Consider the following 17,463-nt stretch of genomic DNA (forward strand, 5'->3'; position numbering starts at 1 on the left):
AATCGTGCACTCCACTAAAATTTTCCTCTCCCTTCCCTCATTCCCTTTATGTGGAAAGCTTTCCTAATTTTCATTTATTAGTCATCCATTAATGTATAGTCGTGAAAGTGATAAAACTTAATTAACCATTAAGATTGACAATTTCCAAACAAATCTTCAAAATTTGCACCCTTAAATTAGCAGACACACAACTACACAAATTTACAAAACAAATCTACCAAATATGTATGTATTCCTGCACACACAAAAAACAAACCAGCAATGCTAAAAATTCCACCAAGAAGAAACCGACTAAACCCTACATGGAGGGACGGAATATAATCACCATATTGTTGGTAATCTTTTTTAGCTAAAGACATTAAATTAATAAAGAAGAATTTGGGCACCATCTATAAAATCAATGACAGCGCCTATGTTTGGCTAGGTTTGAAGAGATAACGGAAATTTTTAGGGTTTTTTTTAATTATTTTTTTGTTTTAGTTTCAAATTGTTCTCATGGCCCCCATTACGGTACATATTTTAGCTTATTGTACATTTGTACTCCCCCTTTTTTTTTTTTTTTTTTTATTCTTCGTAGTTTTTTTCAATATATTTTTGGCATTTTCCACTAGTGGGGAGGAAAATATACTAATACTAGATTAGTCTTTCAATATATTTTTGGCATTTTTCACTAGTGGGAGGAAAATATACTAATACTAGATTAGTCTTGTGCAATGTATGATTTGAACAAATAAAAGATTTCTAAATTGGTTTATTTTTTCATACCAAAATTTAAAACAAAAAAAAAAATACCCAAAACAGATAAAACATCAAACATTATTAAAAAAAAATAGAGCTCATAGAAAAATTGAATGATGAATAGACGAGGATACGTAACTGAGGAAGAAAAATTAAATTATTATAGACTTATTGTTAGAGAGAATAGACTAGTAAATTTTTTTTTTAATTATCCAGAGACCTAAAAATGCCACTTGAAGTAATGGTTTTTATCCTAGTAAACCGCCACTACTTTAAGTAGTGGTTTTCACATAAAACCTTAAAAAATAAATAAAAAAATAAATAAAAAATAAAAATATAGCTTGAACTGGCGGTGACGTGGACGGTAAAGTGAGAATTTGTATATATATATAAAAAAGAGCGACAACATTTATGGAATTAGATCTTTTTATAGCATTATTGTTACACCTCCAAATCTCCCTCTACGGAAATACTAGTATAATACGTATAATTATACCGTAGAGATAAACTTAGGCATATTACTGCCGCGTGATTACGCAAAGTTACCAAAACTACTAATTAAAAACCAATACTTTGCAGCGGAAAGTTCAATTCTTTCTTTATTAATCATTGTAACCATTGTCATAGTACTCATAATTAAAAACAAGGACCAACATTCCTAATCTATATGAAGACATTCCTGGGACTCCATATGCTCATATATTGACTCCACCTAAAATTAGTCAACATTGCTCAACATTAAGGTATACATGGCAAACAAAAACAAATAAAAGGAACGGGTTAGCAAAATATGCTAAGTACGGTAAGTGCAAGATAAGTAAACTCAACTTATTTGATAACATGCTTTTAAATCCAATTTTAATAATTAATCAAATAAATCCCAAACTCATTATTCCAAAATCAATTCCAATGATTCAATATTCAAATAATAATTAATAAAACCAATTCCTTAATAAATCCAATTCCTCACCCAAGTGTGCACACCCCCAAGCCAGCCTCCTTATATTACAAGGCTATTCTTAAGGAAAGACTTGGGCCTCGTTCTTTAGAGTTGCTCTGCTCTACTCTGCTTAAAAATAATAATTAATATTTAATAATTATAATGGTAATAATTAATATTTAATACTAATAATATTAATATTAATAAGAATAATAAGTAATAAATATTTAATAATAATTTTTAATGATTATAATAATAGTGCAATAATAATAATACTAGTGATAATAATAGTAGTAATAATAATAATAGTACTAGTAGTAGTAGTAGTAGTAGTAGTAGTAGTAGTAGTAGTAGTAATGATAATAATAATGATAATAATAATAATAAGAATAAGAATAAGAATAAGAATAAGAATAATAATAATAATAATAATAATAATAATAATAATAATAATAATAATAATAATTACGTCTTAATCATTAAGGCATTTATTGCTCTCTAATACAGAGAACACCTGAGCTTGGAATCCGAGCAGGTAACTTACTTTCCGCACGTTTTACTCCGATTCCGTATTAACTTAACCTTCGGAGGCAGACCTCCGACCATTCGGAGCTCTGTTTGTCTTGATGGTACATGCGTCCTTGTCGAATTCAGTCTTCGAGTTGTAACTCTCCCAAGGGACACAAAAACACCCGAAACATTTGGCGCCATCTATGTGGAGAGTACCTCTAAGATGGCTTCACAAGAACAACCTGTGTCGCCTCCAGAGACCAATCGGCCTCCGAAAGAAGTACTGGTCCAGTCGGACCATGACTCTGGTGACGATGGAGACATCGAAACCTATGTAGCCCGAAACGGGTCCTTCATCTCAAAGCGCATCCGTCATAAAGACAGGCGGGAGCGCAATGCTAACCAAGCGGGTCCAAGCAGGCCCCATGGACAATCAAGTAAGCCCTAGGGGCAGCCGGCTGATCCATCCCAGGCGGCAAGATCAGCCCCAGTCACCCGGGATAAGCTTATGAAATTCATGAACAACTTCAAAGGTGAAATTAAAGATTTGATCACCAAGCGGTCGACTGCTCCTAGAAAGGAACAATCGGCCAATAAACTAGCTTAGTTTGGAAAGCAGAAGTCAGTCAAGGATCGTCAGTCGACTCTTCACCCTGCTCTAATGGAGAAGGGTCGACCCCAGGTAGACCTTTCGAGACTCCGTTTCCCAGAAACGGTGAAAAGAAAAGCTATCTGGCATGTACAGTTGCATGGTAGCAAGAAAACATTTTATGATGCTTGGCACTACATTGAGCAAAGAAGACCCAACAACTGTCAGAGTCGGCATCTACGTCAACTTATCATGATAGCTTTCAGAATACTTTTGTGAGGATTTCTCAATCAGTACATGGGACGCCGTCAAGCGGCCCTCTCGTCCAGTCGGGACCCCATGTAATCAACTCGGCGCAGTATATGGCACATCCATTGTACAGGTCACCTACTTTACCCTACATCCAGCCTGCCCTCTTCAGGAGACAAACGGCATATGACTACCAGCCTATGGACTGGCAGCTCCAGCTACAAAACCTTGGGGAACAATCCTCTGCGTTCTCCAGGGAAATAGTCGAGGCCGAACGGCCGGCCAAGGTTAAAAATGTGTTGTTTGGGACCTATGATGGTACCACCAACCCAGAGGACCACCTTCTGGCATAGACTCACCTCATGTACTTGCAGGGGTCTGATGATGCCGCATGGTGTCGTTGTTTTCCAGCTACCCTAAAGGGAATAGCCCAACTGTGGTTCGGCAATATGCCAACTGGTTATATTAATAGCTTCAAGACGCTTGGGTTCTGGTTTGCTTCTAACTTTTCTATGAACATCCCTACAAAGAAAACAAGCCTTGATTTAGGCAATGTACAGCAGGGGGATAGAGAAGGGTTGTGCTAAGCGCTCCTACGTTAGGTGGTTCAATCTGGTGAGGGTCCAGATCCAAGGACTGTTTGACGAGGTCGCTTATACAGACTTTTTCAAAGGTCTAAAGGATGGGCCGACTTTCAAGTTCGAACTCATCCGCAAGAAAATCTTCACCCTCCAAGGAGCTCTAATGGAGGCGGAAGCCTATATACAGTCGACCGAACTCTGCTCCTCAAATAAGCAATCAGACTTAAAGAAGTCTGATCGACAGAAGGTGAGTCGGCCTACTCAGCCGTACGTTCCAAGGTACGAGTTCCACAAAGACAGCTACTCCATCCTCATGGAAATAAAGGATCGGCTGACTTTGGAGAAGCCGACTCCTATGAAAGGTTCCGCTGAAAATCGGAACAAGAACAAGCACTGCCATTACCATGAAAATGTCGACCATGACACTAATGACTGCTTCAGCCTCAAGCGGACGCTTGACCGTCTGGCCGACAAAGGAGCGTGAAGTCCTATGTGAAGTCCAAAGTGAGTTCCAAGGCGAATCTGGGGCAGTCTAGCAAAAAGACTCCCCGCCTTACTGGTAGTTCCGAAACCGATAAGGAGCTCGTCTACATAATAGCAAGCGGATTCGCCGGGGATGGCCCGACCATGCAGGGCACCAAGGACCATCTGAGAAAGATGGTCCATTCTGTTGAAGAGGGACAGGCGGCAAGCACGTCCCCTTCCCCGAAGTCATCACCACCAAAAAGGACAGAGGAAAAGTCCGTCGGCCGCATGATAATCCTGTGGTTATAGAATGCAAAGTGGCCAACTAATTGGTTGGCCGAATCCTTATAGACACGGGAAGCTCCTCATACATCATTAGCCGCAAATGTTTATCCAACCTCAAGTATAGGCTGGATAGCATGATAGATGTCTCCCATCCCCTTGCTGGGTTTGGGGGAGGAGTTGTGCACCCAGTCGGACGAATTGACTTGCTTGTCTTCCTGGGAGAGAAAGGAAGCGGTCGGCACATGACCATGTGTTTTCCGGTGGTTGAAGAGCTGACCGCCTACAACCTCATTCTTGGCCGACCCCATCTTAACGAGTGCAAGGCCGTCATCATCCCTACCCTCATGCTGGTCAAGTATGAGAAGGATGATGGAACTGTTGGCTCCCTGAATAGGGACCAGAAGACGGCTCGAGAGTGCTACCTCTCGGACGTCAAGCCCGCGGCAGTTGTAGCTGGTCAGGTTAAAGAGCCGATAGATCTTGATACACTCAAGGATGACAATCCGACCCCACCAGCCGCCAAGAAAAGAAAAACTGATCAGCTGGTGGTGGTCAAAAAAGAAAAGCAATAGCAATCACTGATTGGGGAACGGTCAGATGACCTCCGTCCCCAGCCAACTGGAGAGCACATTGATATCCCTTAGGACGACAGTCGGCCAGAGCGGATTGTTAAGGTGGGGACAGTTGCTTTTGCTAAGTTGGGAGCAAGCTTGCACTAACTGTTGAAAGAATTCAAAGACATTTTTGCCTTTGAAGTGGAAGAGATGCCAGGAATTAGCCCGGATCTTGCTGTCCACAAACTCGCCGTAGATCCTAAAAAGAAGCCCATTCGGAAAAAGAAACCACGGCGAGGAGAGAAGTCAGGCGGCAGCCGCCGAAGTAAAAAAAGTTGTTAGACGTTGGGTTCATTCGGCCATGTAACTTCCCTGATTGGGTTGCAAACGTTGTACTGGTGAAAAAGCCGAATGGTACCTGGCGCATGTGCGTTGATTACACTTATAGTTGTGATGATGATTTCCATTGGATTTATCTAACAGTATTCGAAAAATTGAAAACCTTTGCGACCCCGCATAATTTGTCACCGATGAAATAATTTCACGGCAATCCATCAGATCTATTATCTTGAATCTTAAGCCATGTCTTTTAAAGGAGAATCGAAAACCTTGTCTTTCGAAGGAGATGGAAAAAACCTTGTCTTTTGAAGGAGATCAAAAACCCTTTCTTTCGAGGGAGATATCATTATTATTAACCAAAAAAATAAACAAAAAAGTGTAAAGAAACAAAGGTTGGGGTATTTCATAAGTAAAAACCGATAGAAGCTCCTTCAAAAATCAAGAATGGAGACTAGAATTTTTTTTGTTTTTTTTTATTATTATTTTTTTTATAGAGAGAATAGAGGAGAGAGACTTTTGTAGCATTATATAGGGAAAGGGCGCTCTTTTTATTTTCACTATATCCTTTTTTTGAAAATTTTTAACAATATGTATCTATAACTAATAGTACTAAATTAGCAAAACACTAACATAATCCTATACTAAAATTAGACACGTGTCATGTTGTCATTAAAAATCCCCCCTCCCCCAACTATAAATGATATCATTATTTTATAATATTTATTTTATTTTATTAAAATTTTGGTCAACTATATTATTATTATTAGAATCAATTTTCGAAAAACAGTATTCTCTCTAATAATAACCTCAAGTATATTCTCCCAAAAAAGAAAAAAAAAACAATAACTTCAAGTAGCGGTCTTCGATTTTGAAAACCATCACTTCAAGTAGCGATTTTTCCTCTGAGCCGATTAAAAAAAAAAAAAGGTTTTTCCCACTTGCTTACATGAACGGTATTTAGGGAATTTATGAAAAAATAATTATAACAGAAATTGAGTCGTTTGGTAGCATTATTTAGGGAAAGAGCTCAAGTAATAAAATATGGTCACAAAAAAAGAAGTGGAGCAAGTAATAACATACCGAAGGAGTGAGTACACTCTATTTTCTTTCATACTCATTCTATCCTAGAATAACTAATAAAACGGTAAAACTTTGCACAGATGCCGATGCATTGGTTTATGTTAATAACACGGTAATATATTATGAAATCAAAATTTTGAGTTATTTTGTGGTGTTTTAATAAATTTTTTTTTTTGGGTGGTGTTATAATCAAACTTTCGGTTTTTTTTTTTTTTTTTTTTTTTTTTTTTTTTTTTTTTTTGTGGTGTTATTTTTTAATTTTTCCTAATTAAAAAGTACTCCCTCCCTCCTTTTTTTACATTCCTGCTTTCCTTTTTGAGTATTCCAAAATTACATTCCTCTTTTCCTTTTATAGTAAGTTTTTTTTTTCAAATATCCCAAATTATCCCTCTTTGTCTGTTTTGTAATTAATGCTCACTCTTATTTTCTCACTCTTAATTTCCTATTCTCACTCTTATTTTCTCAGTCCTTCTTCATCAATCCTTATACCTAAATTTAGATGAATATGATTGGTTCTTAATTTTCCAATAGGAGCATGTTATTGGACCTTTTTTTTTTGGCAAAAGATTGTTGATATGGCATTATTAAATAATAATCTATCTTTGTTTTACTCAAAGACATCATTTAATGTTTTGTACTTCCCATTGTATTTTTTTATTATTATTTGTTTTATTCTTATTTCTTTAATTCCCGTGCAATTTTACAAACAGGAATGTAAAAAGGGACGGAGGGACTAAGGGCCTGTTCTCATTGACTGAACTCAGTTGAACTGAACTGAACTGAACTGAACTGAATTGAGCTGAATTGAACTGAACTGAGCTGGATTGAACTGAACTAAACTGAATTGAACTGAAATGAATATTTTATAAGAGAAGGAAATTGGGAGTTGAACTGAACTGAACTGAACTGAACTGAGCTGAACTGAACTGAACTGAGCTGAATTGAACTGAACTGAGCTGAACTGAGCTACACTGAACTGAACTGAATTTCACCATAAGAGAACAGGCCCTAAGATTATTCAAAGTATATTACTCAAAGTTAGAATAATTAAAACTAAGGGCTTGTTTGGCATTGTTTTTTGTTTCTTTTTTTTTTTGGAAAATTTGATAATTACCACCACCTATTGTTGCTAAAATTGAAAATACCACCTCAAGTTTTTTTTTTAAATTTTACCACCTAGTTTTTTCCAAAAGTTTTCAAATTCCCACCTTTTGTGCGACATGACGTCATCATGCCGATTTCCCTCTTTCTTCCCACGATTTCCTTCCAATTTCATCTTTAAATTTGATTGCAAATACAAAAATTTCGCAAATTAGGTTATAATTGCTACAATCTAACCTACAACGAACTGAATTAAGTAGTTTAATTAGGGTTTGGGTAATCAATTTGGGGGTTTTGCTCAATTGAAAAAAATAGGGTTTATGAATTGATTAATTGGACAATTAAACATGTAATTGGGGGAAAAATATAATTTAAACTTGTAATTGGGGCGAAAACACTAACATTGTAGTGGTGATTAATGAATTCATAAACCCTAATTTTACATGTAAATGGGGCGAAAACACTAACATGTTTAATTGGCCGTTTAAATTATGTTTTTACCCTAATTACATGTTTAATTGTCAAGTTATTCATCCAATTAATGAATTCCTAAACCCTAATTTTTTCGAATTAACCAAAACCCCCAAATTAATTACCCAAACCCTAATTAAACTACTCTATTCATTTCGTTGTAGGTAAGATTGTAGAAATTATAACCTAATTTGCGAAATTTTTGTATTTGAAATCAAATTTGAGAGATGAAATTGAAAGAAGGGAGTAGAAGAACAAGGGAAATCGAGGGAAGAAAGAGGGAAAACGAAAGTGTGGGTCCCATGATGACGTCATGTAGCAAAAATGTGGGAATTTGAAAACTTTTGGAAAAAACTACTCCCTCTGTTCCTAAATGTTTTTTACGTTTCCATTTAGGGTGTTCCTTTTTATTCTTTACATTTAGTATCTTTCCTATTTTGGTCATAAATTTTGGACTAAATTACCCTTGTTTTACAATTTTTTTTACTCAAAAGTCCTTACTTTTCCATGTGCTATTGTACTTTTTATACTATTTTATTAGTTTTTCAACACTTATTATTACTTTCTCTCTCCTCTCTCCTCTAATTTCTCCACCCCACATGCTCAACATTGTATTTTTCAATAAATTTGTACTTTCAATCATTGAAATATTCCAATATACCTCAACTTTACACAATTTCTTAATTACCGCGCATAATTCCAAACGTAAAAAACATTAGGGAACGAAGGGAGTAGGTGGTAAAATTAAAAAAAAAAAAAACTTGAGGTGGTATTTTCAATTTTGGCAACAATAGTTGGTGGTAATTATCAAAATTTCCTTTTTTTTTTTTAAGCTAAAAACCAAAAACTTTAAAAACCAAAAACTGGAAACAAGAAAAAGGCGTTTTCACTATTCTGTTGTCAGTTTTCAAAATTATTATGATTTTAATAAGTTTAACTAATTCTTGATTTATTAAATGACATATATTATATTCCCCCCGTCCCATTTTGATAGTCCCTTATGGACAAATTTTAGTCCCAAAATATTTATCCCATTTGCTTTTTCCAACAACCATTAATATTATTTTTTTTTTTACCAAAATTCTCTCTAATTTGCAACAATACTTGTACAAATTTAAATTTCCCATATAATTTTTTTTTCCATGTACATTTATTACTTTCTCTCTCAACTTTTTTGCATACCCAATGTCAATTTACTTTTTCAATGTGCTTTTACTATTCTTATTTGTGTTTATTAATTCCCGTGAAAAATGTCCATAAGGGACTATCAAAAGGGGACGGAGGGAGTATAATTTTGAAAAAAAAATACACCAAAAAATAGTACTCCATCCGTCCCTAAATTACATTCCTGTTTGGAAATTTACACGGGAATTAAGGAGGAAAGAATAAGACAAATAACAATAATTAGATAATGTAATGGGAAGTACAAAACATTAAATAATGTTTTTGATTAAAACAAAGATAAATTAGTTATTGCTCATGACATGTCATCAATCCTTTGCAAAAAAAAGGACCAATCACATGCTCCTAATTGAAAATTTTTAACCAATCATATTCATTGTAATTTGGCACAAGGATTATGAGTGAGATTAGGAAAGGATGAGTGAGAAAGCATTAAATATAAAACAGAAAAAGAGAGTTGTTTTACTAAAAAAAACTTACCAAAAATAAAAAGGAGGAATGTAATTTTGGAATACCAAAAATAGAAAGGAGGAATGTAATTTAGGGACGGAGGGAGTAAACCACATTGATGTTAATTAAACTCTAATTTATTTATTTTTGTTAACAAAATGTACCCCATTTAATAATTGTAAAGCCCTTGTCAAAAAAAAAAAAAATAATTGTAAAGCCGGCGCCAAAAGGCGTAAAATCAATCGTGCACACCACTGAAAACTCTCTCTCTCCCTCCCTCGATTCCCTTCCTTGGCAAGCTTCTCCAATTTTACATTTGAAATTCCAACTTCCTTAAATTCAACCGCACTTCCTTTGTCTCTCAACTCCATAACTCATCACACAAACTATTCTACTTCTTCTGTAACAAAAATGGCTACCCATTTGAAAGTCCTTGAACTTCGAGCCGAACTCTCTAAACGCTCCCTTGACACTTCCGGTACTAAACACACTTTGGTAAGCGCGTGATTTTGTCATACATTCCTAAAAGACGTAATATTATTTTCGAACTTATACTTACTTGTATTACCGATGATGAATTGGGGTTTTTGTTGAATTGTAGGTGCGGAGGCTGGAAGAAGCCCTTAGCAAAGAAGGCATTGTCAAGGATGATGATGCTCCGAATACGAGGGCGGCGAAGAAGAGGGAAAGGGTTGATGAAGATGGAATCAATGATGAAATTGGAAATGGGTCTGATGAAATTAGTGAAATTGAGAGGTTACAAGGGATGAATATTCAAAAATTGCGCAAAGAAGCTTCTTATAGAGGAGTTTCTAGTATTGGAACTAAGAAAGAGATTATTCAAAGGCTTTATGATTCTTCTGCTATTGATGGGGATGGTATATTTCTTACCATTTTCTTGCCAATTTTTGACTATTGATTTTTGATTTTGGAGTAATTTTGTTTTCGTTTAAATTTTATATGGTTGATTGAAAATTTAATGATATGAAGCACAACATTGTGATTTTAGCCTATTAGGATACTCAAAAAGTAAAAATTGAAATTCACATTGGTATCAAAACAATACCTTTGATTAGGTTTTGATGGAAGTTAACAATTGTTATGACTTTGGCAAGAAGTTGGTTGACTCATTTGGCTTGTTTGGAAGAAATTACATTTTCAAATGCGTAGTTATGTTATGTGAATTGTATACTGAAAATGGCTAGTGGGTTTGGATTAAATTCCAACTGTGATTAATAGTCATTAGGAAGCACATTTGAATGTATTGTTTGCACCTTATATAACAAACTCAATGTGGTTTATACAAAAATTTCTTTTTTATTGTCCCCAAGCTAGGCAGACTCTATACTTTGTTATTAGTAGTTTAGTACATTGGAGCAAATATAGTCTTTGTACAAAATACAAGTCCCTTTTAACTATAAGGAGTATCTATTGTCACATATTAATAGTTGGATAAACCTAGTTAAGATTTCATTGGTATCATAAAGGATCTAAATATTGCATTGTTTATATAAGATTGCCTACAATCCTACATTAATGTTATAATGTGACATTTACTTTTGCAGTTACATTTTGCATTTGATAAATGTTTTGAATTTATAGAACTTGAGTGAAATGACACTTATCTCAAGTAAGAGGGAGTTTAATCTTATGATAACTTGCACAATTAAGAATAAATGTTGAAAAGTGAAACCTTGGGGGTAACATGATAGGATTTCCTCCAACTTCAAGTTCCATTGAATATATGTTCTTTGTTTTTAAATATAATTCTTCTTGTTCATGATTTCAATACTGTGGCTTTATGTTAAGCTAATGGAAGAGAGGGAGAAGAAGGTAAACAAAACGAAGAGATGGTAAAGGAGGTTAAGAAGGAGAAGCTGGTGAAAGCGACGAAGAAAGGTTCAGCTGTCTTGGATCAATGGCTTCCAGACCATATAAAAAGTTCATATCATGTTTTGGAACTGGTAACTTTTGTTTACTTGATTACGTTTGTATGATATGCTTATATGAGTTTAGGTACTGATAATGAACTTTTCTGATGTTAGGGTGATGACATTTATGATGCCATGTTGAACCAGACCAATGTAGGGGATAACAACAACAAGTTTTATATGATTCAAGTTCTCGGTGAGTTTAAGAGTTTGTTAACTGACTTAACACTTTTATTTGGTATGCTAAAGATTTTATGTTTTAAGAAGTTTATATTTATATACTACCTCCGTTTCATATTTTTTGCAACTTTTGCCAAAAATGGATGCTACACATTATTAGCAACGACTGTTTTCTTCCTTTTCAGGTTGTCATTTCTCTCTATCTCTCTGCTCATCACATGCATTCCTATTTTTCTCTCTCTCTATTTTACACTTACAAACAAATTTTGTCTGGGAGTCCGTGCACCTTTCAAAGTTGCAAACAATATGAAACAGAGGTAGTATTATTTTTTCATTTTGGGCCTGTTCTCTTCAGCTTAATTTCAGCTTAGCTCAGTTTAGTTCAGTTTAGTTCCTAATTTCCTTCTCTCATAAACAATTCAATTCAACTCAGCTCAGTTCAGCTCTAGGCCCTTAGTGAAGTTAAACATAAGTATAAATATATACTTGTGTTCTATATTACTGTTTCATACGAATAATTTTCCAGTCCTTGAAAATTATATATTAGAATACGTCATTGTGATGTTCATCACTGCATAGTGTTATTGATTTATTTTATTTTTTTATAGTGCCTCTATTCTTGATTTTATGTATCTGTCAATGCTAGTCTATGCTTCTTGCACCTTCACTGCTCAGCAAAATTCCATTTACCTGCTTCTTGTACAAGTGCAGAAGTTGATGGTGGTGGTTTATACATGGTTTACAATAGATGGGGCAGAGTAGGTGTGAAGGGTCAAGATAAGTTGTTTGGTCCCTATTCGTGTCGGGAAAGTGCTACCGAAGAATTTGAGGCGAAGTTTTTGGCCAAGACAAAAAATCATTGGTCCAATCGAAAAGATTTTGTTTCTTACCCAAAGTGCTACACATGGTTGGAAATGGATTACAGTGAGAAGGAACAGGTATGGATTGAGTTCATTTTCTGTTGTATTGAACATATTTTGTACTAATTGAATATTCGGATGCAGTAGATTTTGGAGACTACATTTCCTTTATGCTGATATGTGTGGTATTCTTGGGGAGTTACAATATGGTGTACTAGTCATTACGTCAAAATTAGGATGCTCATTTTTCCTGATCTTGAAATATTATGTTCATGTTCACTTTCAGGACCATGATAAGCCGTCTGCTTGTACTAACATTCAACCTCAGGAAAGCAAACTTGAGCTACGCGTTGCAAAGTTTATTTCTCTTATATGCAATATCAGCATGATGAAGCAGCAGATGATGGAAATAGGTCAATATCTAAATTACCTAACTTTTTATAATCCTGCTGTTCTTTAGAAAAACTTAAGATTGTACTGTTACTAAAAAATGTAATATGCGATGAGAAGTAGTTTCTGGTGATTGTTATTCATAGACCTTCATTGAGTGTTTTCTTTCATTATGAGATGTTCAATTTTTCTTTTGTGGGGGGTAAGCCGAAAAGGGTTGTGCTATGCTGGTTTCTCAGAAATATGATTGCAACAGAGCACTCTTGTTTTCTGCTTAATTTACTTTTTTTGTGTTATCTTTTAGTTACATATTTTTTAATGTATTTTTCTTTTTCATTGTTCAGGATACAATGCTGAGAAGTTACCACTTGGAAAGTTAAGCAAGTCCACAATTTCAAAGGTTATTTAAATTTATTGTTCAAACTTTGCCTTATTGTGAAAATGTAAATGTTGATTAGACCTTGCAGTTGTCCTGGTTATGTAGCATCTGTTGTTATCTAATAAATGATGAGGTCATTGTAATAATAGTATACTGGCTGCAAAGAAGTTGTCTTCTGCCCCCCAAAAGAAGTGATGATACCCTTACCTTGTCAATAATAATACAGAGTGACTACTAAGGGTTGAAGTATTCACATCCATTGCATTTCAAGGCCCAAATTTCTGGAATAAATGTGCTAGTGTTATCATTTACAATTTTAGCACAAATAAGTCTTAAAAAATCCCAACCTTCCCTTTGGTCATATCTACCTATAGAAGCTTATGCTTGTCTCATGTTTGTCTACTTCCAAAATTTGATTTAAATGCTAGTATTTCTGATGCTGGTTATTCATATGTTTGATTCAAGGAAATTTCATTTTGATTTGCCAAACGACTTAAAAGTTGGTGGCCTCATGGTGAAGCACATTGTTTGCAGCTCTTCAATTAATATTCATTTGTATAGTCTGCTTTCCTACATCAGTTATGCACTCAACTTGATCACAGTTTCTTGATCCTGTTGCCTGGATGTAGGGTTATGATGTTTTGAAGAGGCTTTCTGAAGTCATTGGCCAATCAAACAAAAAGCTAGTTGAGCAATTAAGTGGGTGAGTTTATGTCCACCGTGTCTATTTCCTTGTACACTTCTTGGCAGATTTAGTCAGCTTGTTATATACTTCGTATGAATATACTTATTGTTTGTCTTTTAAATTCCTTTTCATGTCTATTACCAGTAAAATCCTTGCATTGCTATCTTTTTCAGGGAATTCTATACTGTCATTCCTCATGATTTTGGGTTTAAGAAGATGCGTAAGTTTTTTTTTTTTTGCTCATTTAGGTGGAATTATTTAAAGTTTGATTTCATTGTTTTGGCCCTTCCTTTACTTTCGAAGTTTCACAAATGTGTATTAGTTGGCCCTTTAACACTATTATAGAGTGTGGCTATAGCTAAGCTTTCATCTAATATATACATATATATAATTGTAAATGCTGGCAGGTGAGTTTGTCATTGACACGCCTCAAAAATTGAAAAACAAACTAGAAATGGTAACCTTTCATAATTGCAACCTTTGACTTCAAATAGTGCTTTCTTTTTATCTGGTTACCTTGGTCATTTGGTTATTCAGATTAAGTTTTCATTGAGTTCCAGTCTTATCATTGTTTAACAAGAGATACTTGTTGCTCATTGTTATTGAATGGCTCTGCTGCTGCTTTGATTTGTTAGGTTGAGGCATTGGGTGAAATTGAGCTTGCGACAAAATTGTTGAGTGACGATGTGGGAATGCAGGTAAACACTTGCCTTTTGGCCTTTTGTCTGTTAGGATAATTATGATAGCCTGTTCTGTGGGCCAATTCAATTGGTGTAAATGGGTTCAGGTGATCTTCCTTTTAGATTAAGTACTACATATTTAGCTTCTTGATCATCACATTTTGTCATCTCGAGTATCTTATTGACTTTGAAATTTGTCGCAGGATGATCCCTTGTATGCTCAGTATGAACGACTTCATTGTCAATTGATACCTGTAGAAGTTGATTCAGAAGAATTTTCCATGGTATGACATTGGTACCCTATTTTCAGATGTTCAATGCTGTTGTCTACACTGTTGCACTTCATCCCTTGATGTGTGGCTGATGTTTTGAGTATCTCTCAAGCATTTGGCTTCAAACGTGTCTTATGTGAATGTTCCTGCTCACTTTCACACCAGTGAACCCTGTTGGTATATTGTAGTTTGAGTAAAAGATATTATTCCAGAAATTTTAGATTTATGGATTGACTTTCTCTCTCTGTTCAGATCCAGAAGTATACGAAGAATACTCATGCCAAAACACATTCAGACTATAATGTAGATATCATTCAAGTTTTTAGAGTGTCTAGACAGAGAGAAGAGGAGCAGTTTAAAAAGGTAAATTTCTCAAAGCTTCTACTAATGTAAATGCATTATTTTTACACCAGATATCTTATCACTCTTATGTATAGGATCGATTTCAGTGCCTATTTACTCTTATATACTCGCTTTGGTTTTCTGACCAGTTTGCTAGCACAAGAAATAGGATGTTGTTGTGGCATGGTTCTCGGCTTACAAACTGGACTGGAATTTTATCTCAAGGTAATACTAAATCCTATAAAAGACAAGCAAGTTTATCGTTTATACTCATAAAGTTATTATTGATGTTCCTTTTGAATGCCCCTACTTCATTATATCCAGGATTGCGCATTGCTCCGCCTGAAGCACCTGTGACAGGATATATGTTTGGCAAAGGAGTTTATTTTGCTGACATGTTCTCCAAGAGTGCAAATTACTGCTTTTCCAGCCATAGTGCTCCTACTGGCGTTCTACTTTTGTGTGAGGTACTTATTAGTAGCTTTATCACTGTTAAAAGATTCAATGATGAGAATTTAATTGAACTTGTAATCCTTCTGCTATTAATCACATGTTATGATATGTTTAGCTATGACTTCACATGTGTATAATGGTTTTTGTATTTCTTAAACATTATTTAGATAGGTTCACACCCAGAAAAGGTTTGTCTTAAGGCCTTTAATGACCTGTTTCTATTGAGAAACTAATTAAAAGTACTATCTTGTACTTTGGTGGTCAACTAACTTCATCTTCCATCTGTATGGTTATGGTACTGTTTCTTCCTCTTCCTTCAGGTGGCATTGGGTGAGATGGAGGAGCTTCTACATTCAAAGTACGATGCAGATAAATTGCCGGCAGGAAAGCTAAGGTGAGGCCAATATATTGCTTGTATGAGTTCTTTGTCATGTTCAATCTGATTGACAGCTGAAAGTGCTTGATTTAATAACCTGCTCCCGTCATTCCTTGCCTCTTCTACACAAACACAAGTTCCGTTGCTGTGTATAACATGTCATGGTGCTAGTGCATACAAATTCTTATTTACCTGCTTTCCTCTTTGCATTTGGTACAGTTCTCTCTTATTTGATAACCTGAATGACATGTATTAAGTTACTTTATGCCTGAATATGTCTTGAGCTTTAATGAATGGTAAAACTGTCTCTGAGATCTAAGATCAAAATCCTGAAACTCATTTTGTTTATATCTACTAATGTAATCTAATGTTGTACCTGCCCTTTCACATTGTTCTCAAATTAATTTTTTGCATGGCAGCACGAAAGGAATTGGTGTAACAGAACCAAATATGTCGGAGTCTCAGGTGCTCGATGATGGTGTCGTCGTTCCCTTTGGAAAGCCAGTAGAGAAGAAAGATGTCAAGGTAAGCAACTAATACATATTAGCTAAACAACAATTCTACTCGGAAGAGTGTCACTTCTGATTTCACACATGATGTCTCATACTCTCATTTATAATTTATCAGGGTAGTCTACGGTACAACGAGTACATAGTTTACAATGTAGATCAGATAAGAATGCGCTATGTTATTCAAGTCAAATTCAACCATAATCGGTGAGATGCTGTGTTAATGTGATACCTTTATTTAAAGCGGAGCTAATATCGCTAAATGCTAGAGTACTGTCCAAAGGAGGAGGAAGGTTGAGAGAGGTACTAAGTTGTGTAGACGCAGTCGCATATATCGTGTCTAGTTGATCGGAAATGTATGTATTTTGAATCCAAATTGCCCTACATTTTAATTTTCAGGTCTTAATGATGGGTAAAGCATATGTAATTAAGGAATTTTGTTATATACGAAGTAATGTTTTTTGGGAAACCATGCATGTCCAATGCATTGTGTATTATGCTCCAAAGATTTCAATAATTACTCCTTCCGTCTTTATTGATAGTTCTTTATGGCCAATTTTAAGTCTCAATATGATAGTTCTACTAGGTTAGTTCCCGTGCAGTGCCCTGTACGGTTATTTTAATTACCTCATATTTTCTTTTGACAAATTAATTTATTTATAGCATAAAATATAAAAATTGTTTAAAATATCTTGAACAAAATTGAATAAGAATGGTAAATATTATTGCTCATTTATATAGTTGACAAAAACAAACATCTTTTTAAAAATATTTTCCTTAAATAAACTATGATTCGTAGTAATTAATTATTAAAAAATAATATACTAAGGACATACCAGAAATTAACATGTGTCATTGCTAGTGTGTCTATT

The 17,463-nt window shown here is 35.0% G+C and overlaps 1 protein-coding gene across 1 annotated transcript; it reads left to right on the forward strand.

Moving 5' to 3' along the window:
• The first annotated feature begins 9,778 nt into the window (after positions 1-9,778).
• LOC145617537 (poly [ADP-ribose] polymerase 2-like) lies at positions 9,779-17,032 on the forward strand. Its single transcript, XM_081672247.1, has 18 exons — positions 9,779-10,029; positions 10,136-10,412; positions 11,344-11,498; positions 11,580-11,661; positions 12,357-12,583; positions 12,792-12,918; positions 13,240-13,295; positions 13,904-13,977; positions 14,133-14,179; positions 14,367-14,416; positions 14,595-14,657; positions 14,843-14,923; positions 15,164-15,274; positions 15,403-15,478; positions 15,578-15,720; positions 16,027-16,100; positions 16,502-16,607; positions 16,710-17,032. Exons 1-18 carry the CDS (start codon positions 9,946-9,948, stop codon positions 16,800-16,802), a joined length of 1,926 nt encoding a protein of 641 aa, XP_081528373.1. The 5' UTR covers positions 9,779-9,945; the 3' UTR covers positions 16,803-17,032.
• Positions 17,033-17,463: the final 431 nt, after the last annotated feature.

The sequence above is a fragment of the Chenopodium album genome, chromosome 26, assembly GCF_948465745.1.
Source record: "Chenopodium album chromosome 26, dcCheAlbu1.1, whole genome shotgun sequence".
NCBI lineage: Eukaryota > Viridiplantae > Streptophyta > Magnoliopsida > Caryophyllales > Amaranthaceae > Chenopodium > Chenopodium album.

Coding starts and splice junctions, on each gene's coding strand:
- LOC145617537 (XM_081672247.1), top strand. CDS start 9,946: ATGGCTACCCATTTGAAAGTCCTTGAACTTCGAGCCGAACTCTCTAAA. Junction 11,499..11,579: donor CATATCATGTTTTGGAACTG/GTAACTTTTGTT, acceptor TTCTGATGTTAG/GGTGATGACATTTATGATGC. Junction 14,180..14,366: donor TTTTGGGTTTAAGAAGATGC/GTAAGTTTTTTT, acceptor AAATGCTGGCAG/GTGAGTTTGTCATTGACACG.